General features: G+C 37.7%; 1 protein-coding gene across 7 annotated transcripts; it reads right to left on the bottom strand.

Moving 5' to 3' along the window:
• Nucleotides 1–1,257: 1,257 nt before the first annotated feature.
• Nucleotides 1,258–26,375, bottom strand: DRAM2 (DNA damage regulated autophagy modulator 2). Of its 7 annotated transcripts, none has more exons than XR_009257860.1 (11): nt 26,244–26,373; nt 25,053–25,180; nt 23,848–23,915; nt 19,657–19,798; nt 16,018–16,085; nt 14,644–14,783; nt 7,340–7,517; nt 6,756–6,838; nt 4,452–4,544; nt 2,200–3,920; nt 1,258–1,717 (listed from the first exon to the last, which is right to left on the bottom strand). XR_009257860.1 is itself a non-coding variant. In XM_058716237.1 (10 exons), exons 4-10 carry the CDS (start codon nt 19,785–19,787, stop codon nt 1,673–1,675), a joined length of 738 nt encoding a protein of 245 aa, XP_058572220.1. In that variant the 5' UTR covers nt 19,788–19,798; nt 23,848–23,915; nt 25,053–25,180; nt 26,244–26,375; the 3' UTR covers nt 1,258–1,672. The 7 variants fall into 7 exon arrangements, 4 of the variants coding, with proteins under 4 accessions (XP_058572220.1, XP_058572218.1, XP_058572219.1 ...); XR_009257858.1 differs by having other exon boundaries at nt 1,258–2,767; nt 3,096–3,920; XR_009257859.1 differs by having other exon boundaries at nt 1,258–2,767; nt 3,275–3,920.
• Between the last annotated feature and the right edge of the window lie 2 nt (nt 26,376–26,377).

Raw genomic sequence — 26,377 nt, 5'->3', positions numbered from 1 at the left:
TCTCTGTCAATATCTCTTCAAACATTTCTTCCGTGCCATTCTCTTTTTCTTCACCTTGTGAAACTCAATTACAAGATGCAAGGCCATTTGATTTTGCCTTCAAAACTCAAATACTCTGTCCTTTTTATTTTCACTCCCTTTTCTCTTTGATTTTCAGTTTTTTATTTTCAATTGTCCCATCTTCCAAGTTTATCAAATCATTTCCTATGTAGTCATATCATATTCAATTCTAGAATTTTCTTTTTGTTTCCCATAGTTTACATGTATTTGCTGAAATTCCCCATCTTTTCATGCATGTTTTCCACCCTTTTTACTACCTCCTTCAGCAATTTATCATAGTTAATCTACTTCTGATAACTACAATATCTGGGCAATCTCTGAGTTCACTTCTATTGACTTCTCTCTGAATCAAATCAAATGTCTCTGCTCCTTGAAGGTCTTATAATTTCTTGCTGCATGCTGGATATTTTCTATAAAAGAACAGTAGGTATGAAAATAAATAATAATTACCTCCACAAAAGGGTGTGCCTATTCCTTGTCAGGCTCTTAGACTGGGAAGCTGCATCAATCTAATCTGTGGTTGATGTGGAGATGAGCTGTGCTGATTTAGTTTAGTTTTACCACTTGCTTCAAATATTTTAAATGAAGATTTCCTTTCAGCGGGAATTGGGATCTGAGAATTGGTGAGAACTTAGCAGAACCTTTGGTTTTTCAGCTAAATCGCCAGCTTTCCAAACATGTGGAGTTTCTCTTTGCACTACATTCCAAAGGCATAAGTTAGAATTTGAGGTTTTCTCTTTGTATTCCACTCAGGCTTCCTGAGAAGGTGAACTCTCTCTCAAATTACCATGCCTTTTGGAGGATACAGTTGCTTACACTCAACAATGCCTCAGAAAGATTTTTCCTATTTTAGTTCTGTTCTATGTTCTTTTTTTTTTTTTTATTTTTTTATTTTTTTTTTTTTTCAACGTTTTTTATTTATTTTTGGGACAGAGAGAGACAGAGCATGAACGGGGGAGGGGCAGAGAGAGAGGGAGACACAGAATTGGAAGCAGGCTCCAGGCTCCGAGCCATCAGCCCAGAGCCTGACGCGGGGCTCGAACTCACGGACCGCGAGATCGTGACCTGGCTGAAGTCGGAGGCTTAACCGACTGCGCCACCCAGGCGCCCCTGTTCTATGTTCTTATCTTCCTAGTAAGTGAGTACATTCTTTCTAAAACTAGCAATCTGGCTGATTGAAAAGAAGCAAGACATAAATCATGGATTTATAAAGATAAGCCAATGTTTACTGAACTTCATTTCACAGTGAGTCTATACAGGACAAGGCAGAAGAGATAAGAGAAGTTCTTTCTCTTTCATAAATCCACTGAGCACTTACAACATATGACACTATTCCAGCAAAATATAATCTCAGTAACTGGGATGGATAAAAATGGAGCTCCTAAATTATAGAAGATCTTGTTTGATTTTCTAAAATCTAAAATTAGAAGTGGACTAGTTCAGGTTCCTTTTACCATGTGATTCTGCCATCTCCTAAAATCTTATCATCAATAATATCCATTGACTGGAAAGAGGGAAAAAAAGGGGACGGGCATTCCCGTTTTTCAGAATCTTAATATGAAAACAACAAATACATCCATTTCACTTACATTTCAGTGGCTAATATTCAGTCTCATGCAATTCTTAATTGAAAGGGAGGCTGGGAAATGCAGTTTTGCTGTGTATCCAGAACAAAAAAGAAATACATTCAGTTCATAGAATCTGTTAATTTTGTCAGCTTAAAAACCTTCTATCCTTAAAGCTAAATATTCAATACAGGAACGTTGATTGAATTGAAGAGGAATGCCTTATCTGTTTATACAAGCTTCTGTACTGACATTGGAGGCAAGTCATATTTTAAGGGAGGGTGTGGTTCTCTTCCATTACTTCAGTGTAAGTGAGGGATAAACACACATTCAAAAATCTATTTATAATCCCTTTTTGAATTAACATTTTCACCCTCTGTTATGTTTAAGAGTAAAAGTTACATAATGGGATTAAAATATTATTGAAGTAACTTTTTGTTTTATAAGAATTTAATGTGTTAGTGCATATTTCTAAACCTAATATTCTAGTACAGACCTGTAAGTCCAAGTTCTTCCTGTGTCATCCTCCCCACATGTAATTTATAAACTTTGATTCTATCAATCCCCCTCTCACCATATGTGGTCCTTCACAACTTGAATTTCAGCTTCCTTGATGTACAGGAGTCAGGACCCACCAGTGTTTCTCAGGTGTGGTTGCACTATGATTTTCAGAGGCATGAAAGAAATTTTTCATGGCTTGTATCCAAATATTTTTCTAGTGATGTCAAATTTCAATGCATCGATATTTATTGAAGTATCTCCCATGGTCACTACTGTGTGACCTATGTAAATAGTATTTTATTCCACTTTCTGTCTTATTAGCCCAGAAGTCTTCAGCAGTATTATTTACACAGTCTTATATCTAGAAACTTATTCCTAATTGAGATTTCTAATTCCACCAGATAACCATTTTCTTTTAAAGTGCTCCCTCTTATACGTTAAACTTGTCACCATCTTTTATTTTGGCCATGGAATCATTTCTTCTAAAATGTAAACCCTGTTAATCTTCTTCAAAGATTCTTTTGAGAACCAGTCACTGGGAACCTTCTGGATGATCATTTTCTTCTTTTGAATTTTCTCTGGGATCTGTAAACCACTCTTTATCTGCACAGATATGGATCCAAGTAGAAGCTATCCAATCACTTGCATGACAGAGAGAGAGAGAAAGTTGTTTTTGTGGATACAAGTATCACAACTATTTTGTACCTAGTTTTCTCCCCCTCTCCCCCCTTTGGATTGATTTTGTCCTTCCTACAAAGATCACACCCTGTTTAAAAGGGTTAGTATTTGCTCATTCAAGACTACTTTTACAAATAATTATAATTTCTATATAAATGAAAATCTCAGAAGCTCTTGACAGCAGTTTGTGGTAACTTCTATTAATCATATCTGCTATTACTCACAACCTTTCAGCCTTATGTATGAACACTAGCCCTTGTTTTGTGTAGATCACAACTGAAGTAAACTTACCTATAGCTACTTCTCTCATGCATCAAGTGATTAAAATCCCATTTCAGAGACTAAGCTTCATGAACCTCTTGCAAGGATGTGTGACAGACTAGTTGGCATAGTATTTGGCCTTATGGCAGGAATTAAATCAACACCTACAGAATCACTTGTGCAAAGCCTAAGCAATGAAAAGTGCTTACATGAATTCAGGTCTGCTCCCCTTAATAAGTGGATTCCAGAAGAAAAAAATTTTATAAAGACTGTAAGAAATGTAGTGATATGGTAAAACTATTACTTCAAAACCCAATTCTAAAGGAGCTGCTGAGCAATGCTGAGTATCCGGGGTCCTGGAAAATGTCCTTATAAAAGTGCTCCAAACAAAACATGCTTTACGATGATTTAGAAAATATGAAAGGCTGGATTTTGTAGACTGCTTGGTACACTTCTGGTTGTTTCTCATAAGTAGGAAAAAAAATCTACAATGTTGTAGTCCTTTGGTTTTATTTTCTGGGATTAAAAAAAAGTATAGGCATAAATGCTTTCCCATGCTCTTCTTGATGATATCCTTTAAAATAACTTATCAAACGGCTTTATGTCTCTTGTTTATCAGTGTTCATCAAAGTCACTGTCAGCCTTGATTAACTGGTTGAAAATTTCAGAGCAGAGTAAGTAACTTTCATGAACATTTTCCCCAATCCCTGAGAATCATAATCATCACAGAAATGTTTTATCCCTTCATCATAAATCTCTGGAGAGTAGCCGTGTTCGTTCATTGTTAACAGGGCAAGGAGCAGTGTCATAGAGGGTTAATCCATGTAAATTGGCTTCCACTTGTAAAGAAATTTTCTGTAACAGAAAAGAAAATTATATATAGACGTTTGTTCCTTAAAGACATCTTCAATGTCTTCAACATCACATCTTCGATATGTTCTGAGGAACATTTATGGGATTGAGGATGTAAATCAATTCTAATGAGTAACAAGAGTGAGACAGATGCTATACTGACAAAGGTATCAACTGTAGTACCAACAGAGTTGGGAAAACCAAGCTTCTCTACTCAGAAGTTCTTCATTTTTCTTTGGTTTCTAAAAGGAATCAGTAGGCGGAGGAATCAGGAAACGTAGGCAGAGTTGATGAAAATTCTGTGAAAGTTTCTGCAAATTTACTTGTTCTACAGCCCTATTTTCAAGGTTGAATACCTTACTAATAATACACTACTTCTCCAAACACAGAAACAATTTCCCTGAATCGCTCCTCTTCTGGCATTGCTGCTTATGAAGTTAATTTTCAAAAAGGCTGGAGACTTGCCTATAGAAACTTCTCTTATTCCACCTGCAGGAAGTTTGACTGCATAAATCTAACGCTGTGTTTTCTTACCTGAAAATCACGGATGTAAGTCAAGAAAAAACCAAAGAAGGAGAATGACAAAGACCATTCTGCTGCAGTGGTGATCATGTGAAGCACATAACCCTTGAGTGACAATGGAAAAAAAAAGAACAGTTCTGTGAAATTTCATTCAAATAATCTATAATTTCTCTCAAAAAACCCATAAAATTTATAATCCAATCTGCCTTATGAAAATTAAAGGACATCAGGTAAATACTAAGGACATTTTAATACGCTATAGACTTTTGTTAAAAATGTGTCCATTTGAGTTTAACTATAACAAGCATGCTATATTAATTAAAGATGTTAATAAAAGGGGAAGGTATAGAATACATTGATAACACAGAACCCTCTGTACTATTTTCACAATTCTTCTGCAAATATAAACTATCTAAATTCGGATTTGTTTAAAAACTTAATTCCATTTATATTTTATAAATAATTCCATATCTGAACTTTCTGTGGAAAAAAACCCAAACCTTAATTTATTGAACCTAGCTCGAGAATTAAAGACAGACATTAGAAAGTTCCTCCTAAATGATTTACCTACTGTAAATTTCATCCAGAGCAAATAAAATTTCCATCTGAGAACTAAGACAGCAGAACTTCTCTATGATCAGGAAGTTACTGCCTTTCCCACAACCATAAGATTCATTAAATGTCACTAAAAATGTTTAGGTAAAAAATGCTCATGGTAAACGTGGTGTCATTTTTAGAGCATTAAATAATATATGGATTATAGCTAAGAGAATCCAGGGGCTCCTAGGTGGCTCAACTGGTTGAGGATCCAACTCTTGAGTTTGGCTTAAGTCATGATCCTAGGGTCATGAGATCAAGCCCTAGGTCAGGGTCTGCACTGAGCATTGAGACTGCTTGAGATTCTCTTTCTTCCTCCTTCTGTCCCTCTCCTCTGCTCATATATCTCTCTCTAAAATAAAAAATATATATACAATAAAAAAAATAACTGAGAATGGGGCACCTGGGTGGCTCAATCAGTTAAGCGTCCAGCTTTAGCTCAGGTCATGATCTCACGGTCCGTGAGTTCGAGCCCTGCGTTGAGCTCTGCGCTGGCAGCTCAGAGCCTGGAGCCTAGTTGGATTCTGTGTCTCCCTCTCTCTCTGCTCCTCTCCCACTTATGCTCTGTCTCTCTCTCTCTCTCAAAAGTAAATAAACATTAAAAACTATTTTTAAAAAATAACTGAAAGAATCTAATAAATTATTCCATTCTTTCATTCTTATAAACATGTCCTATCCAGGGCTAATTCTTTAAAAATAACTTAAAATGAAATGCCACTGAGAGGTTTGTGAAAACAGATGAACTTATTTTATCATCTATTTGGTATATGTCCCTCCACTTTTTTTCTCAGGATCAAAGATGCTATCTCCATTCAGATATCCAGTATACTGGAACCCAAATGTAGAGTCCATAATAATAAACTTCCAGATAATAATTCAGAAAACACGATTTCTAATAATAAAAGATCTCAGTTGGGTATGTTGTACACTACATCCATATTTATGAGAGACAATTTCTGAGAAAACTCTTTGCCATCACGATTCTCTTCATGTCTTGAAAATGTTCACTGATCAGACGCGAGAGAGTAACACAGGTAATTCTACACAAACTCAATCATACATAGTAAATAATCTTTTTTTTTTTTTTAATTTTTTTTTCAATGTTTTTTTTTTTTATTTTTATTTTTGGGACAGAGAGAGACAGAGCATGAATGGGGGAGGGGCAGAGAGAGAGGGAGACACAGAATCGGAAACAGGCTCCAGGCTCCGAGCCATCAGCCCAGAGCCTGATGCGGGGCTCGAACTCATGGACCGCGAGATCATGACCTGGCTGAAGTCGGACGCTTAACCGACTGCGCCACCCAGGCGCCCCCATAGTAAATAATCTTAATTTAACAGAATTGACTATTCTACTGAAAAAGTTTCATTTTTGGTGATGACACAAAAGAATACATCAAAACCAACCAAACTAGTCATCTTTTTTTTTTTTTTTTTTTTTTTTTTTAATTTTTTTTTTCCAACGTTTTTTTTTAATTTATTTTTGGGACAGAGAGAGACAGAGCATGAACGGGGGAGGGGCAGAGAGAGAGGGAGACACAGAATCGGAAACAGGCTCCAGGCTCCGAGCCACCAGCCCAGAGCCTGACGCGGGGCTCGAACTCACGGACCGCGAGATCGTGACCTGGCTGAAGTCGGAGGCTCAACCGACTGCGCCACCCAGGCGCCCCAAACTAGTCATCTTTAATATAAAACTAAGTTTTGTAGATTCCAAGCTCTTACTTTGTCCTCGGGGTCCCAATGGAGTTTCTGGTCTACATCTTTGCCATAATTGCCACTGTGCAACAATGATGAGGAAGTCAGCACTATAAAAAAAAGTAAGTCAAGGAGAATCTCGGACAAGACCTGTGCATTTAAATTACATTCAAAATAAAAATAACTTTAAAGGTCCCAAAGGATTACTCATACATTTGTTACCAAGGTCCAAACCCATTTTCTTAAAGACTAGATGTCACATAGCAGTAGTGAAAATTAAAATGTGCCTGGAGGATTACTATGAAATGGTCTGCAGAGTCAACTCCCCTTTGCTCAGTAAATCAGTACTATCCTCCATAATTGTTCTCAAGGACATAAACTCATCCTTCAGATGTCTGAAGTGAGTATGGTCAGGCTAAACATCAGCTTTGTTCCTAGTTCAATTACTGAGGTCTTATGTAAAATTTGAATTTCACATTTCAAGTCTTTTAATTTACTAACCCAAGAATCTCACCCACAAAAGACCTGCTTACAATATGCCAACAGTGTTCACTTAAATTCTGTTATTCAATTCCCTTCCAAGTGGAGCCACATTTTACAGCAAAGGATACTGCTAAATGCACTTACTCCACACCAGATAACCAGCAATAGTCTAATCCAGAAGACTTGTTTGCCATGAATTTTGGGCTGCATTTGGTAGGAAAGGATGGTCTGAACCAACATATATAACGAGCCCATACCAAAGGTGAGCACAGCTCCACATATGTGTACAGGAAAAAAGTCTGTTTTCTAAGAGGTAGAAAGAAGAAATAAGTAAATAAGGTAAACTCAAAACACATTACCAACACAATATTTAAAAGCACAAGCCAGCGATTTCAATAGAACATTCACTGAGTGCAAAAATACTGCGAATTCTACAAAATTAGTTCTTGAAGTAATTCTCTCTTAGACGACTCAGCATAAGCCAGAGGACTACAGTAAACCAAATTATTCATATGCCACTACTGAAAATATGACAGTAGTTGTTCATTTACTCATTGAATACCATGTTTCTGTGGGTGCCTCTTGTGTGTCAAGCACTGTTCTAACTACTCAGATATATCAGTGAACAAAACAGGCAAGCATCTGGCCCTCAGAGTTTATATTCAAGTGAAGAAGCAAAAACAATAAATAATAAACTTTAGAAGCAAGTAAAATTCATAGTATGTTAGATGGTGATAAGGACTATAGAAAAAGAGTAATGCACAACAAAGGGAGATTAGCAGGTTGGAAAGCTGGAGGGAGGGAGTTTCAACTTAAACCCAATTTAAATCAAAAGCAATTTAAAGTCTCAAAAAATTTAAACACCCCACCTTGGCTCTAATTGATTGGTATTGATAAAGTATACAAGGGATTATCATAAATTATAATTTTTCCCCCTTTACCTCACTCTTACCGGTATCCATTTACATTTTACTTTTTACTACATATACCCTCTGCTTAAAAGTGACAAGAGTGGCTCTCCAAAAATCCTACAAACACCTTCAGTTGAACCCCTCTAATTCTCGAAGCTGGCACTGTCTGTATTTCATGTGGTTGGGAAGGCACTGCACAGCATCTGGCACGGAGGGCATCATGGGGTAGCAAGAGGGAAGAGGTAGGGCTTGGGCCCCTCCTTTCAGTCAACTGTGCTAATTCACAAATACAGAACCCAACTTTCTTAGTTGAAGCTACAGGAAGTTTCCAGTATAAAGAAGTAAAAGATAACATTTTTGGCAATGCCATTGGTTTTCTTTTGGAGAGAAAAGGCTACTTTGATCCAGTTTGCGGTGTTATAACTGGCAATGAGTTATGAGTACTGAGAAGGGAAAAAAATGCATCGTCATTTCCACTTTGGGTAACAGAAAAAAAACCCTTCAGCACCTGTAAAACAATACAAAAAATAATAAAAAATAAAACAAAATGGTACTATCTTATCTTCATATGGGAATTTATCTGTATGTATGGATAAAGGCTGGAAAAATATAGGCAAAAATGAAATTAACTATTTTAGGGCTATGAGAAGGAATATGGGTGAACTTTTCCCCTTAAAAATATTCTCATATCGTGATGATGCTAGAGATAGAACCTGATTGATGACCATCTGGGACGAGTACACAGTCCCATCAATAAAACCCTGTGACTTAAAAAGTAAAAATAAAAAAATGGAGAACATTTATTACTATATTTTTATAGTTATAATAAAGGAATATAAAACTGGCAGGAATATTTAACTGGCAGTGCTTCAGCTTTTACATTAAATTTTGTCATATTTTTGAGACCAGAGAAACAGCAAAAGATCTTGAAATAGGTCAGACAGCATTCTTCCTATGGAATGCTAGAGCCTCTGGGACTAGTTCTACACAAATGTGAATTTTACTTGGCTTGGATGAGGCTACTTTTCACAGAAAACTTCTGTAATGATAAAGCTATGTGTAGCTTAGAATTCATAGGTAAATATTTTGCATACGACTTTTGAAAATGAAACAAACCATCCTTTGAGGTGTAGAATAGTTCTATATTTGTTCACAGGGAAGAAGAGTAAAGGAAGAGAACAGAAGAGAATTCTATTCATATTTATTATAACCATTGTTCTTTGGGCATATTTTATGTAATGCTTTTGCACAAATGCATTGAAACTTGATTGAAAGTCACAGAAACTCACACTTATGGAAAAGAGGGTATTTATACTTTTTATACTCATTTTACTAGAAAGGGCAATGATAGACCTATTTCTTGCATAAGCTAGATTAAAGTGTTCTGTACCTGGAAAAAAAAAGTTATGTACAGAGACAGAAGTTAACTTATAGAACACTGATAGTAATACAAATAATCCACATCTGCATAAATGCAAACTGTGTTCTTTTGAATGCTATTAATTATTACCCTGTGAATAATGGCCAGTTTTGCATCATAAATTTATTTTACATTCCTTATCTGACAATAAATGTGTGGTACTTTGACTTCTCTTTTGAGCTGATTTGTAATTCCTAGTATTTCTCTCATGAATTAATAAGTTAAATAAAAGTCTTTGGCACATTTATCCTCTTTAAAAATATATCCTTTATCAAAGACAAAAACTTATCTTTTGACAAAGACAAGAAAAATTACAGAGATTATGTGTGGTCAGGAGCCAATGTCTGATAAAGAACTTATAAATTACATATTGATTATATCTGTAAACTTTACCTAAAAGCAGTTAATGAAACTTAGGAACTAATATCCTGCTTACTTATCCTCTCTCCCAGGTGTCCTTGAGGATAAATTTTACAGGAAGAGAGAATGCCATGTGACAAGAGAGGCATATATTATAGAGTTATGCCATGAGCCACGCATACCAGGGGTTACTGGTTTCCACCAGAAACTAAGAAAGAGGCATGGAATAGCCTGTGTCCAAAAGGGAACCACCCCTACTAACATCTTGGTTTCAGACTTCTGGCCTCCTAAACTTTGAGAGAATAAATTTCTGTTATTTTAAGCCACTTGATGTACGGTATTTTGTTATGGCAGCCTTATGAAATTAACATAGATTTCTGCTTACTTGACCCTTCCAAGTTTCCTTGAGGGTAAATTTCCTAGGAGGGGAAAAATTCCTCTAAGTAGGCATTGAGGACATATGTGTTTGTTTTGCTGAATATTATCATACACAGTTGTTTTAAAAGAAATTAAATTTGTATCTTTTTAGTCAGAGTTTTCAAATCTCATTAGATCTCCTTAAATATGGATGGCCACCCACACTCAGATATCACCTCATGCCAGTCAGAGTGGCCAAAATGAACAAATCAGGAGACTATAGATGCTGGAGAGGATGTGGAGAAACGGGAACCCTCTTGCACTGTTGGTGGGAATGCAAACTGGTGCAGCTGCTCTGGAAAACAGTGTGGAGGTTCCCCAAAAAAATTAAAAATAGACCTACCCTATGACCCAGCAGTAGCACTGCTAGGAATTTACCCAAGGGATACAGGAGTACTGATGCATAGGGGCACTTGTACCCCAATGTTTATAGCAGCACTCTCAACAATAGCCAAATTATGGAAAGAGCCTAAATGTCCATCAACTGATGAATGGAGAAAGAAATTGTGGTTTACATACACAATGGAGTACTACGTGGCAATAAGAATGAAATATGGCCCTTTGTAGCAACGTGGATGGATCTGGAGAGTGTGATGCTAAGTGAAATAAGCCATACAGAGAGAGACAGATACCATATGGTTTCACTCTTATGTGGATCCTGAGAAACTTAACAGAAACCCACGGGGGAGGGGAAGGAGAAAAAAAACAAAACAAAAAAGAGGTTAGAGTGGGAGAGAGCCAAAGCATAAGAGACTCTTAAAAACTGAGAACAAACTGAGGGTTGATGGGGGGTGGGAGGGAGGGGAGGGTAGGTGATGGGTATTGAAGAGGGCATCTTTTGGGATGAGCACTGGGTATTGTATCGAAACCAATTTGATAATAAATTATATATATATTAAAAAATATATATACATATATATATATATATATATTGACGGCCACAAAAGGGGCGCCTGGGTGGCTCAGTTGGTTGGTTGTCTGACTTTGACTCAGGTCATATCTCACGGTTTGTGGGTTCAAGCCCCACATCAGGCTCTGTGCTGACAGCTCAGAGCCTGGAGCCTCCTTCAGATTCTGTGTCTCCCTCTTTCTCTGTCCCTCCCGCTTGCACTCTCTCTCTCAAAAATAAATAAACATTAAAAAAAATAATAAAAATATATAGACGGCCACAATAATCACAAGAGAATTTTTAGCCATCCTGCTTAGTTCCTTAGCCTCTTCACGAAGTTACTAAACCATGAGAACATGTTGGTGGTAAGTACTATGTTAGGTGCTAAATATGCAATATACACAACGGTGAACAAACCCATGGTGCTTACAATTAATGGAGAACTAGATCAACTAAAAATTTTTTAAAACCATAGATATAAAATTAGACTGTAAGAAGTACTGTGAGAAATTTGTTTCCAGAGCTTAGAGAACACAAAGAATACAAATATAAAAACTCAAACTACACAGAAGCAAGTCTATTCACAGATTTCCCTGAGGAACTACAGCGTGCACTGAGATCTTTAAGACACCTCGATCTGTTTAGGCTTGGGGTTGTGAAATGTCCAACAAAGGAAACATGAAATGGAGTGAAATAACTTATCTTATTTAAAGAACAAAGAAAGTCCAGTGTTATGTACAAGGGAAGACATTAAGAAGGGGAATGATGCAGGGGCGCCTGGGTGGCTCAGTCGGTTGAGCGTATGACTTCAGCTCAGGTCATGATCTCGCGGTTTGTGAATTCGAGCCCCGTGTCAGGTTCTGTGCTGACAGCTCGAGCCTGGAACCTATTTCAGATTCTGTGTCTCCCTCTCTCTCTGCCCCTCCCCTGCTCATGCTCTGTCTCTCTCTGTCTCAAAACTAAATAAAACATTAAAAAATTAAAAGAAAAAAAAAAAAAGAAGGGGAATGATGCAGAACGAGGTTAAAGAGGTAGAAAGCACCCAGATCATGTAAGACCTTTGACTTAATTAAGCAGCTTGACAGGCAGTTTGCCAAACTCCTTTTTCTCTCTTGATTCTATGTCTTTGCATGAAACTTTGGAGCTGTACAGCTCTAAGCAGGGGTACAGAGAAACAGAGTAGGATGTATATATAACTCCAAAAGATTATACCGGAGCAATATTAAATGAAAGGCTTGCAAGAGTGAGTGCAGAGGAAGTATTCAGGCAACTATGGCAGTAGTCTAGATGAGAGAGAATGAAATCTGAACTGGCTGAGAAGGAGATGGTAGGGAGAGAAGTGGAGATGAAAATGGACAGAAGCAGATGCTTTCAAGACATGTTTAAGAGGTAAGACCCATAAGTCCCTACTTTAAAACACAGTGCTAGAGTCTCTTCCAAGTCAAGCTCTGAACTGTAAACATCTGGTTTGTGGACGTTTTTTTCCTGTATCAATCAGCTAGAGTTTGTTTTTGCAAGAGAGAAGTGGGAAGAGGGGGCAATGCACTCGCCACTTAAAATAAGCAGTAACAGTTTATGTGAGAAAGGAAGGAAGGATATCTGGGTACTATTACAGAGTCTGCTTATAAACAGGGCCCAGCAATGAAGCCATCAAGGAAGGATGTAGAAGAAATTCAATAGGTCCAAAGCTGCATGAAAAGAGATGTGACCAAGAGAGAAAAAGGAATTTGATTCAAAATTATAAGGCTCAGGTGATGAAGTGAATTAGAATGAAAGCTGAAAACAACAACAAAAAAGTATATCAACTGTTTTTGTAGGTGAATGAGATAAAGGTAGAAAGGCAGTGTGTATGAGTGCAATCAGGAACTGTCACTGGAATTTACTGGATTGCATAAACAAATTTTAGTTACTAGTAGAAGTAACAAATTAAGTGTGGAAGTCAGGTTGGGATTCATTTTCCCACATGGGGGTGACAAATATTGTTAAATTGATCAAGGGACAACCAGAGCAAAGAATCACTATCCATACACTAAAAATTTCCAAAACATATTTTTAAACACTGAGCTTTAGAAACTGATGGACGGGGGGGGGGGGGGGGGGGGGTGCGGGTTGCTGAATGGTTTGGGCGGTTAAACATCCAACTTCGGCTCAGGTCATGATCTTGCAGTTCGTGGGTTCAAGCCCTGCAGTGGGCTCTGTGCTGACAGTTCAGAGCCCAGAGCCTACTTTGGAATCTGTGTCTCCCTCTCTCTCTGCCCCTCCCTTGTTTGCACTCTGTCTCTCTTTCTTAAAAATAAATAAACATTTTAAAAAATAAAAATAAATAAAAAAAATAAAGAAACTGATCAGGGAAGGCAGGACCCTATTTGTGCCAAAGACAACTAGGTAGCTGTCCACCAAAATTTGTATGTCCCTTCCATGGTTTAGAGTTGCCCCAGGAACTGATGCTCAGCAAGACTTCATTTCCTAGCACCCCTGTGTCTAGCAAATACATGTTACTAGAATGATGTGACTAATTCTAGTTAACGTTAAAGTTGTAAAAAGCAGGTGTGGTTTTTGCATGTTCTCTTTGACTGTTTCAGCCAGCTGGTTGCAGAAGACATTAAGGACTTAGGGAACAGCAGAGCTCAAAGAAGGATAGTGTCAAGGCCTTAAATCATTGTGGGAGGAAAGCCATCCATCAACCAAAAATAACTACACTAGATGCATGAATATGCCTCTATAAGTATATTTGTATGATGAGTGTGTATAAATAGGGCATCAAACGTCTAAACTGAAACTTTATATAGACTGTAGAGAGATTAATCAAAAGACACAATGTGCCCAGGATGTGGCTGAAAGAATGTCAATAGAAAGGAATGTGAAGAGTTGGCAAATGTTTATGAAGGTTGACTACCACTTTGAGAATTCCCTGAGGAAAAAGCTGGAAGAGCTCCATATCCTCCCTTTACTTACTCATATAAGGGGCTGAACACCTAGAAAGAGAGGTGATCAATGGGAACATCTTAACAAGAATATAAATACAAAATAGGTGTCAGGCATATTTTTTTTAAGTTTAAGTCTATAATTTGGTCACTTATAATTTATATCAATTCTCTCTGGTCTTGGAGTAATCACCAACTAAGTAGTAATAAAGAGTCTAATAAATGAAGAGTCCTGTGGACCCTTAAAGGGATAATTTATAAATAAAGAGTTCTGTGAATCCTTAAAAGGTCAGAATAATTTATAGGTGTTCAGCAGTTTACTGAGAATGAATTTTTCTAATTGTATATGTAGTGATCTCTAAGAAGGCCAAATAATTTAATGGTAGGGGATTCTACTTTGTCAAGGCAAAGAAACAATAACAGTGTGTAACTGAATGTTTCAGGTTTCCTTTTTAACATGTATTAATTTAGGTACTTCAGGAAAATACCTATGCTGGGCTAAAGCACAAACCTGGAAGTTTGCCACGATAGAAAGTCCAAAACAACTCAGTAATCCAAGTACAAGGCCAGCCTTGTTTATTCTGATGATACGATTCTCTTCAGGATTCAGAGCATGAACTTGCTTATAACGAACATAAATTGTAGCAATGCCTGGGAAGAGATAATCCGAATGACAACAAAGTAATAAATAACCAGGCAATAAAGTTGCCAACAGTTAACAAAGGTCATATATCATAGATTTTCCTTTTACATTTTATTTGAGAGAAGAGAAAAAACAAAAAGCAGAAATAGCTGTCGATTTCAAAGAACTTTTAAGGTTGCATTATGGAACTAGTAATATCTCTGTGTGACTCAAAGGCACTAGCCTCCTGTGGGCCTCACGTTTACAAATATTTAGGATAAAACTTAAGAGAGAAGTTTGATGTTTTCTGAAAATGTCTAATAAGTGTTATATAAAACACAAACTATTCTATATGATTAGCATTAAAGTCTAAAGTAATTAGTGCCAAAATATGGATAAAATGAGTCTAGGCAAACAAAACAAAACACTAAAAGATGATTTGCCTCACTCTCATCAAATTATTACAATTTGGCTCAATGAGATATAGCAGTCAATTACACAGGGGGAAAATCCACACAACAACCCATTTTACTATCCTTGTTAGTCAAAAGAGTCAAATCAAATCAAATTTTCCATGGCAAAAATATTATCAAAGATCTCAGAAGTGTAGAAAAGGAAACAGAGATATGCTTTTGTAGACAAGTTTTTGAAAACTTTAGTCATAAGAAGAATTTCTATGCACGGAATCATTTCCTTGACTTCAATTTTTGAAGTAATAAATATCATATGGAAGAATGCAAATATTTAAAACAATCAAAACTGAGAGAAAAAATATTTTAGTAAATCATTAATGAAGTTTGGTTCAAAAAAATAAACAGGAATGTAAAATCCAGTAGAACTCCATTCTTTTGGCATTAGAACATCATTCAAAAATCAAAACGTGGTTCCACTGCTGCTCTCAAACTTCTAAACTGTTTATCCCAAATGAATTTAGTTGGTGTTAGTTGTGAGCAGTGTGTTTACAGCTTTCTGTCCTCTACTGGTTCCTTAAGAAATCCACTTAAGGCCTCAAGAAATATTTGGTTGTACTTTACAACTTCTATTTGGATGAGAAGTTAAATAGCTTCATAGATATGTTTTATGATTTCTGTAATTTAGCATTTTTAGAAATTGCTTTTCTTTTAAAAGAAACATACCTGCGATCAATAATTTAGTGATAACAGTCCCTCCAGTAAACAGAAAGTAAAACAACAGAGTAGTGTTTAAAGAAGGAAATTAATTTAGCTATTAATTTCAATTTTTAAAATAATTCCCATCACTTACATAAAACTGCAGCGATATTTAACATTGCCCCAAACAAGCATTTTTCTGGAGGCAGTGTACCGGTGTCACTGAAAGAAAAAAAAGAAGGTAGGTGGATTTCTCACACTAGGTATACATATGCATTTTTTCTAAAGAATAAAAAATAGCAGGGTTACTTCAAATCCTTTGTCTTTTTATACATTTGTAAGTTCAGCTCTTATATAATTTTATGCGATCATGACAGTTTGAGCTCACAATATCCTACCTGGTTCACTTTTTCTCGTATCGCTTTAGCTTATTTCTTTTTCACATAACAGAAATCAACAGAAAATGATTCGAAAAACACACAAACAAAAGCACATGCTGGGTATGTTAGGGCTGTGTTCCTGACTTCCATCCTGGGCAGGTGTGTTCATCTGTCTCACCAGAATATTCGTTCCCTAAACACCGCAGGTTCTTTCACAACTCTGTCTTTTGGCATCTGTTGTTGATGCTGCCTATAATTCAATTAATACTTAATCATTTCCTGTTAATTAAAAAAACATTTATCAAGCACCTCCTAAGTGCCAGACAGTATTTTAGGGACAGGAATACAGTGGTTAGTAAAGGAGACAAAGCCCTTGCCCTCCTGGAGCTTCCACGCGAGACCAGTTTTGAGTCCCCTCCCCTCCATAGCCTTAGCCAACTCCTCTAGCAGAGTGCAGACTCACAAAGCATTGTGTCCAGACTTCTATTGAAATCAATTAGTACAATGTATTGCAATGCATCGGTTTACATGCCTGTGTTTCAGGGCAGTGTGGAATACACAGATCCAGATCAACAGTCCACCCACCATTTACTGCAACACCTGGGGTATGCTCTTTTCAGTCCTTCTGACTGCTCCTTATCTGCAAAATGGGGCTATTAATTCCCTCCCAGCCTCGTCAGACCAACAAGAGGAAATGAAACTGCGGTCATACATGTGAAGATCTAGCGAAGTAGCAGACGCAGGGGAGATGTGTATTAAATGTTACTTTCTTTCCCTTCCTTCAAACTACAGTAAAGATGAAAAAGACAAAGACTTTCAAAGTCTCTTGAAAATAAGAAGGATCTCAACTAACACAATGTAATGGGATTAAAAACGAAATGGAAACTCGTGTCTGGTAAGGAATCAATAAGGTTTGGCGAGTTAAGTTGGGTTAAGTTCAGGAAAACTAAAGTATCAAATATCAATTCTAAGTATTGTTCCTTCTGACTCTAAAATGTATCTTCAGAAACAAAAGATTTTGTTACTCTGATCACCTTCAGGAGGTGGAGATTGTGGTTTTGTTTGTTTCTTCTACCTTTCAAAATTTCAAAAATAATGTATATATATTCTTATAATCAGAAAAAAAATCCATAATAATCCATAATAGTTGTATTTCAAGTGATGCGGTTTTGAACTATCCCATAAGTAAACAAAAGCATGTATTTCCAAGACGACTGGCTAAGTGTGCTCCTTCCTTGGCTCTGCATCAGAATGACATAAACTGGCCCACAAGTGAAAAGAGCCAAGTCCATCACCTCATCAGCATGATGCCCCAACCCGGAGGTCATCAAATTATTTTGATCATACACTATCAAAAAAAAAAAAAAAAAATCTGATCATGTAACTTCAAAATGTATGTATTATATAAATTTAAACATTGAGATTTAAACAAAATACAGAAGTTCTAATAATTTCTCCTCGTGCCCCAGTACTAGTCTTGTGCATTCTACCTGAGCGTCTACTACCTGAACCGCTAAGAGAACATGTGCAGTGGAACCGCTGAAGCACATGTGCAGTGGAGTTGTCTTTGAAGTGAAATTTACACTTGGTTATGTCTTTTGGGACTATTAACAACTAAACCTTTCAGATAGGGTGTGTGAGCTGAAAGGAAGTTTGCAGAGCATCTAGTCTAACTCAATCATTTTTCAGATGAAGGAAACGAGCCTGAGAAGTAAAATTAAGTACTACTGAGTTTAGATATATTAGAATGTTGGAGAAAGATCCCAGGGTAATATTACTAAGGTCATTAGCAGGAAAATAAAAAGGCAGAATGACAGGGATGGAAAAGGAAGTGTCTAGGGTACTGTCTATCAGAAAGTCACATGCAGTACCATCACAGAACTGAAACTCTGAAGAACCCAGTGGCCTCTTAAATGATTAAAAGCTCTTTAAAGTGAAAGCAGACAAGTTCTCGAAGGGGAAGTAAAAATGCTGATGGATGCTCAGGAATCACAGATATATGCTCGTTAAAGAGTTACTAAAGAATGAACGGGCTCCTTAAACTACATATTCTGCTAGCAGAGTGGTGAACGGTGGTGATTCTTCATCAGATTATTCCTAGACTTGGAACCTTAAATTCTAAAGTATCTTTGGTTTTTGTAAATCTTCCCAAAGTGTACCCAATTGGTTGATATCCTTTACTCCACAGCGTGCTACTGTGAGAACAGATGTAGATGGTAACATTCTGATCTCTTCTTGATATTTTTAAAAGGTAAATTTAGGCTTTTGGTTTATCATCCTTTAAAAGTTCGCTATTCTCTATGTTGGAAAGATTACTTTTCAGGAGATAAACAAACAAGTGAAACAACTACAGCAACAAAACAAACAATGGAAGGAAATCAACGAAACCATTATATTACCTCTGGACAGGCAGGAACTGGAGAGGGCTGAAACAGACTTTCATTTTTTACTTTTATAAGCAGTCTAGTATTGTTTAAAATTTGTTAGAATAAGTATATATTGCCTTTATAATTGAGAAAAAAGAGAGTTACTGACATAGCACATGCAACTGAGTACCCATACTAACGTCGTTATTAGTTTTGAAATTTCAAAAATATTACTGATAAATTTTGATACTTAATGTGTTAGAAAGACCTAAACGACATGTCATAAAGATTATGAGCAGAGCCGGTAGAATCAAATTATCCAGTCAAACTGAACCTTGGTTCCATCACTTACTGAATCACGTGCCCTTGAACAAATAACCTCGGACCTCATTTCCTCCTCTCTCAAATGGGGGTAATAATTCTAACTTCAAAGGGTAATTGTAACAATTCAATTATTTAAGACCTGAAGAATGCTTGAAACATTACCTTGTACACAGTGGGTCAAGAAATAGTTGCCATTACCATTACATTTTAATACTATTACTGTTGTTTGCAGCATTTTTGAATTTTAAGGAGAGAATAATTCCACATCTCTCTTCCGAGACAACCTCAAGTACTTATTTGGAAAACAAGACACTTGAATGTCGTAATTCACTAACTAGTTCACTAAGTGAATCTAATTCCATCCCCACATTTTTTCTATCACATGGAAAGAACCAAACATAACTTCCTTTTTATATCCCTTTGGTTGTTGTAATGTCAAACATGAAATCTGAATTTTAAATGTTAGCATTAAATGTGGCTTTGGCTACTATAGACATTTTATCAATATTTGTTCTTCCAATCCATGAGCATAAAATGTTTTTCCATTTCTTTGTGTCCTATTCAATTTCTTCCATCAGTGTTCTATGAAGCAGAGTACAGATCTTTGACTTCTGTGGTCAGGTTTATTCCTAAGTATCTTATGGTTTTTGGTGCAATTGCAAATGGCTTCAATGTTAAAATGTGAATGAAACAGTCTCCTATAAAAGGATATATTTCACTGACCTGATATAAGGCAAAGCTGGGTCAACATGGTGGAGTGTTATAGCAATAATGTATGAAAATATGAAAGCAGCAGCTGTCCAAATTACTAGGGCAGAAGGAAGGAAACTGAGACCTTGCTGAAACCACCACATCTCAAACACGTCTTCCGAAGTAGAAAAAAAAACAAAAACAAATTAGAAAAGATTATTCACAAATATTTCATCTCTTCTACTTTAGCTATCCACTCCCACAATCTTGTACTTATCACCATGAGCTGTCCCACTTCTGAAATCATCCCCCATACCATCTCCTAACACCTGTTTGCTTTCAATTTCTCGGTAAACGGAACCGAGTTTCACCCACTTGCCATATTCAGAAACATCCTTTCTCCCCCATCTTTCCACACATAATCAAGTACTAAGTAATGTTTATTCAATCTCTCAAATATCCTTCAAATCTACCCTTTCTCTCCATCTTCCCTGCCACTACTCTACCCAAAATACCATCGTTTCTTGACCAGATTATTGTTATAATCTCCTAAATGGTCCTTCTCTAGTGTGGACCATGATCAATCTAGACTCCACCCTATAACCAGAGTGATCCTTCTAATTCTGAAATACCAATCTGACCACCTAATTCTCCTACAAGAATCTTTCGGTGCCTCCCTGTGCCCTTATAAATTGTCTTTCCTCCTTAACATGATCTACAAGGTCTTTGTATTGTCTGATCTCTACTTACCTTTCATAATTCATCTCTGACTACTTATTTGTTCCCAGTTCCTTGTTCTAGTTATCATCATCTTCATCATCATTACAAAAGTAAACACAGTGTCTATTCTGTGTCACCAAGTTACTAAGCATCTTAATTACATGATCTCATTTACTCCTCAGAACAGAATTACAGAGACAAAGAAAACTGCAAGGTCACAGAGCTGGAACTCAGTAGAGACAGAATTCAAACTCAGGCCTTCCATTCTAACACCAATCACTATGCTCTACTGCTATAGCGAACTTCTTTCAGATGTTCAAATGGGTCATGCTCTCTTGCACACTCATAGACCTTCACGTACACTGTTCTGTCTGGATAGCAGGCCGCAGTGCGATCATTCCCCCAGCCCTATGACCACCTGTTAACTCCTATACATATTCAAGTCCCAGATCTTCCAGCTTCAGCTGAGTAGCCCTACTTTGTTTCCAATAGTACCCTTTACTTCTCCAACCAGGGCATTTATCTCACTTAACTGTTCCTAGTTTGCTTGGTTTTATCTTCACTAAACCTTAGATTCTGAGACAGAAGAAACCAACTGTTTTGTTCACCATTACATGCATAAGGGCAGGGGGAAGAAAAAGAGCACCTAAATACACACCTAACACACATCACCACTTTCTTTCTTCAACTCCAGATGGAGAATGTTAAGTAATCATAATGAATTTTAAGACATTAATGTATCTGAATGCATTTACTTTTCAAAAATAAATACAGAAATACTTTCAAATTCTAAGAAATTACTCCTCTGTATGCGAAAATAATTTCATGTTTGGAGGGGTATCTTCTCATAGTTTGAGGGACAGAAATTGAGTACTTCCCATGAACAATGTAAGAACAACTCCTATCTACACAACCCTCCAGTACACTCAGCATCCGCATCTCAGACTGAGGTTCCAAACAATGAAATCTCAGCCATTTTTCACTTGTCATTTACTCTGATCATCTGACTTGTTGCTAAATATGTACATTTAAATCTTGCTAAATAAGTTTCCTTTCCTTTATCCCCGAAGTCACCATTATAGACATGGTTTGAGTAATTTCCTGCCTGAATTATCATAATCTCCTTCTTTCTGTTCTTTTTTTCCCTTCTGAGTCTTTAACATTCTATCAATGCTTTTCATCAATTTAAACATGACAATTCCTTGCCACATTCCTATAGTGCTTTCCCCGGCATAAGTTTCTGGGATAATGATTCTCAATTTCTAGAAAGTTTGAACTGCTTCTAAAGTCTTTAATTCTTCTCCTTTCTTCTCTTTGAACATTAATTTGTTTTGGGTAATTCTAATGCAACATCCTTAGAGGAATCTAATTTCATATTTGTTGGTTCCACCACCCCTTGCACCTGTTTTATAGTTTTTGACCATGAACTTGTATTTGGATGATTTTAATTGGGAGAATTCTAAAAGGCTTAGGTTAAGGGCAAATCATTCCAGAAGCGCCTGGGTGGCTCAGCTCAGTCGGTTGAGCGTCCGACTTCAGCTGAGCTCATGATCTTGCCATTCCCAAGTTCAAGCCCTGTGTCAGGCTCTGTGCTGACAGCTCAGGGCCTAGAGCCTGTTTCAGATTCTGTGTTTCCCTCTCTGTGTCTGACCTTCCTCCACTCATGCTGTGTGTGTGTGTCTCTTTCTCTCTCAAAAATAAACAAACATTAAAAAAAGAAAAGAAAAAAAGGGTGAATCATTCCAGGGAGGGTCTATGACTATTTTTGCCAGACACTCTGGCACATTACCAACCTAGGCCAACTTTAATTTCTTGACTTCCAGGCTTTTCAGACCATGTAGATATGTAAATTGAGCCCTGAATCTGAGTGATGAAAGACCCTATAGCTTCAGGTTCTCAAGGGGGAGCTTTACTCCCTCACCTGGACCTGGGTGAAAATTTCTTTGTGATCTTCCTTTGCCAGAAAGGAGATACATTTCCTAGCCCACCTTTCATTGAGTGTGGATTTTTGAGGATCCTGGCTGAATGAGGGGGAAGGTGATTCTCCAAGGCCGTAAGTTGTACAGTTGCAAGTAGAAATCTTTACATTTTATTTTTTATGAGAAAGGTCGTCCCCTGAAACACATTTACACAAACTACCCTGTGAATGGTGCCTCTTGGATTTGTATACCTGAGAAGTTAAAGGGGTATGAATTATACCTCTCTACCTTGGGGGGAGTGGGGGGGTTGTGGGGAGAAGAGGAGCCTATGAGCTGACTCTAATTGTGCTTCATTTCTGCTATCAGCCAAATGCCTTCTCCCCGCAAAAGACACATTGCTAGTTTACTACTCTGGTTTCTGCTCTCTCTCTTTGACCTTTAGCCCTGGGCATTTTCCTTTCTGTTCTACACACCTGCTATGCATTTAAAAGCTAATATAATTTATCCAACATTTAGGTGTTTTAGCAAAAGTAATTTTCACAACATCATGTCCATCTCATTTCTAGAAGCATAACCTCCTCTCCCTTTAATCATTTTTGAATGCCCACATCCTTCCTATTCTTTACAATGGAGCTCAAATACCATCTTCCACACACAACCTTCCCTTATCTCTTTGCATCTGGAAATAAGCACTCCTTCTTCAGAGAACGCTAGATTTGCACATCTCTCGTGGCTATTATCTTCTGCAGTAGGACAGATAAGGAGAGTGTCTTTAAGTGGATAAAATCCTTGATAAGAGACTCTACTACCTAAGCATAGCAGAGGGCCTTGCCCATAGTAATCACTCATTCACTATTTTCTTTTTTTTTTTTTTTTAAGTTTATTTATTTATTTGAAAGAGGCAGAGAATCCCAAGCAGACTCTGAGCTGTCAGCGCAGAGCCCAATCCAGGGCTCGATCTCACGGACCATGAGATCATGACCTGAGCCAAAATCGAGAGTCTCATGACTGAGCCACCCAGGCACCCCTCACTAAATATTTTCTGAATGAACAAACAGCTAAATCAAATCATCCTAAACCCCAAAAGGATTCACGTCTTTTCTACTTCAGTAAACAGTATTACCATTTTTCTAGGTTATCCAGATTCTAAGACCTCAGAGTAACCCTATGTTCCAATACAGTATCCTCCAGCCAAATGTGGCTACTTAAATTAAAATTACAAATGACTAAAATAAAACTTAAAATTCAGTCTTTCAGTCACACTAGCCACATTTCAAGTGCTCAAAAGCCACGTGTGTCTAGTGGCTACCATGAAAGATGGTGAAGACATAGAACATTTTCCATTATCATAGGAGAGTTCTATTGTACTATGCTACATAGCTATCACAGGGATTGCACTGACATAGCACAAGAAACTAACACGTTACTGGTACATAATAAGGGCTAGCTTTTACAATTAACTGTTTTAAATAATGCCCACTTCACAGAGATTTAGTCAAGAACTAAATGAATTAATATAAGTGAAATACTGTCATAGATGGTCCATAAATGGTTGTTCCTCTTGTAGAATAAAAAGATGAATTACCTGTTTTACAAGTTCATAAGATACGTCTTCAAATCTGCACAAACCTGCACCTTTGTAAATCTTGAAATCTACAAAGAGAGAAAAAGGGTATTTCAAACTGCATTCTTTTAAACATGTACAATTTCAAGTCAATGCATCAATATTTGTTCATAGGTAGAACACTATGTTATAGAATTATTAATAACTTATTTTTCTTTAAAGAGTTGATAATTGTGTGTTTAATTTTTTTATTTTAAATCTAGTATAGTTAACATATGGTGTTATATTAGTTTCAGGCATATGATACAGTGATTCAACCATTCTATACATTACTCAGTGCTCAAGATAAGTGTACTAATGTGTTTTATAATGATATTGTACCATCTGAAATTAAGTAATATTTTAAATCCAGGATGTCAATTTTCCTATCCTCTCTCCCATTAGACAACTTTCACTGACCTCAAAAAAGATAAAATGAAAGGAAAAACACTGAGTTTCCTCCTACAAAAGGAAAGACAAAAATGAAGAAAGAACAATAGTTTATTATTAAGCAAAATAAAACATTAGTCTGTGTGATGCAATGGAAAGAACACACAGTTGTGAGAGGAGGAAAAAAAAATCACTAATCTGTGTGATGCAATGGAAAGAACACAGTTGTGAAATCAGTTGTGACATTTAGCCAAGTGCAAATCCTAGTTTTATCAAGTCCCAGCTGTGTGATTTAGGAAAGTTACTAAGCTTCTCTGAGTTACAGTATTCTGATTTGGAAAGAAGCTATATCAAAGGGTTGTTCCTTAGAGTAGAACAGAGTAAGCACACAATTTAACAATGAGAGTCGATTTATCAATTCTGTACAACTAGCCACGGGGATGGGGAACAACACTCAATTCTTTGCATGTGTGAATCATCTTGGAGTTGTATCTCCTTAGGCTTTGAGGGTTCTCATTGTTTAAACTGACAGTTTAGATGAGAAGCAGGGCTTGAAATGATTTACCAATTTGCTAATGACAACTGAAAACTTTAAGTGCACTGACTTGGTAAGGAAGACTACTTTTGCTCATGTATTTTCACAGTGGAAAGCTGGAAGTATGGCTGGCTAAGTGCCAAGCAAATAAAGTTAAAATTTTAATGGTTAATGATTTAAGGAAACCTTTGAAAATAGGCAGGAATAATCTTCATAGAGTAGTAAGAGTGCTTAACAAAATGTTGTTGCGTCTCTCACCTACCTTCTCTACTTTCTTTGAAGATCCACGAATCAGAACTGCAGTTACAATTCTTAAATTTCACAAATGTTTGAATGCCACTGGTAATAAGATGAATTCCTTATTCATCTGCTGAATCCTCTAAGTGGTGACTGCTAAGAAACAACAAGAAAGTAAATTCTAGATATTCCAACTGAAGAGAGAAAGCCTAAAAAAGAGAGAAAGCTTAAAAAAAAAAAATTCTATGGAACCATCAGGCCCAAAGCAAAACAGAAAACGGTTATTTGTCTAAACTCTAACTTGGCCTTCTAGCAAATGTGATATTCTTGTAATTGCTAAATCCTATAGAGTCTAAAAGATTAACTTTGTTATACGTTGGGTCAAATGTTATAGGGAGAGAAATGGGGGAGAATCTGATGATGCCACAAGAATTACAGAAGGGCATTTGGGTACTGATTTATAAATTAAAATTTGGGAGAACTGGAAAAATTTCCCTGGTGTGTTTTCTGTTTTTCAAATGTATCCTAATGCAAAGAAAGCACGGTGTGAGGATACAAAGGACCAGCCATTTACCTTTCCGTATTGGGCTCACACACCCTTCACTCCGCCCCGCGACAGAACTGCGCGTGGTGGACAAGCTTCGGGTAAACACAAGGTCAACACAGATCTCAATTTCAAACCTGCCCCCAAGCACCCTACCAAGAACTCTGAGCCTGGGAGTGAAAACTGCAGTTTTTGTGGGACTGGGGCGAAGGTTCTCAGTAGCCGCTTAAAACAAAACCAAGGCACTATTTACACCGTTGCCTCCTTCAGAGGTGTAAAGCCCTCGGACTGGCACCTGGGGCCAGGAAAAATGCGGGAGGCGGAGCCTGGCCCGGCTCGCAGAAAGGGGGCAAGGGGGAGGGAAATGGGAGGGGGACCGCCCAAGGATGGGGGCGCAAAGGTGAAGCGCGGAGACCTGAGCCCAGTGCACACACCCGCCCCGGTCCCCCGGAGCCCGCCCGCGCCCCGACCACCACCAGGTCCCTCTCCCGCGCTTCGCACAGCGTAGGGCCAGCTGGCACGCGACTCGTGCGCGGGCCACCTTGGTGAGGGGGGAGGGGGGTGGCGGTCGGGCTCGGGGCGGCTTCCACTTCTCCGACCCGCCCTATCCCATCCTTTGACACACACTCCGACAGCGGTCTGGGGCCGGCCCTCATCCCCTTTTCCGCTTACCTCGCTTGCATGGGCCGGCTAGTGCTGGCCGCCGCGTCTGCAGCGGTCCCGCCGGACGAAGACAGGGCGGGCCTCCGGGGCGCGCTCCCGAGCAGTCAGGCCAGGCCTGGGGCGCGCTTACCGCCCCGAGGAGC

This window comes from Neofelis nebulosa, chromosome 2 (genome assembly GCF_028018385.1).
Source record: "Neofelis nebulosa isolate mNeoNeb1 chromosome 2, mNeoNeb1.pri, whole genome shotgun sequence".
NCBI lineage: Eukaryota > Metazoa > Chordata > Mammalia > Carnivora > Felidae > Neofelis > Neofelis nebulosa.
This window is presented reverse-complemented; position numbering and strand designations above follow the sequence as displayed.

Bases quoted from the DNA above. Each gene is read 5' to 3' on its own strand.
- DRAM2 (XM_058716235.1), bottom strand. From the start codon at position 19,787: ATGTGGTGGTTTCAGCAAGGTCTCAGTTTCCTTCCTTCTGCCCTAGTA. The intron at 14,784-16,017 runs GTAAGTGATGGG...ATCTCTTCCCAG, and splicing joins AAATATCGCTGCAGTTTTAT to GCATTGCTACAATTTATGTT. The intron at 3,921-4,451 runs GTAAGAAAACAC...TTTCTGTTACAG, and splicing joins CTTACATCCGTGATTTTCAG to AAAATTTCTTTACAAGTGGA.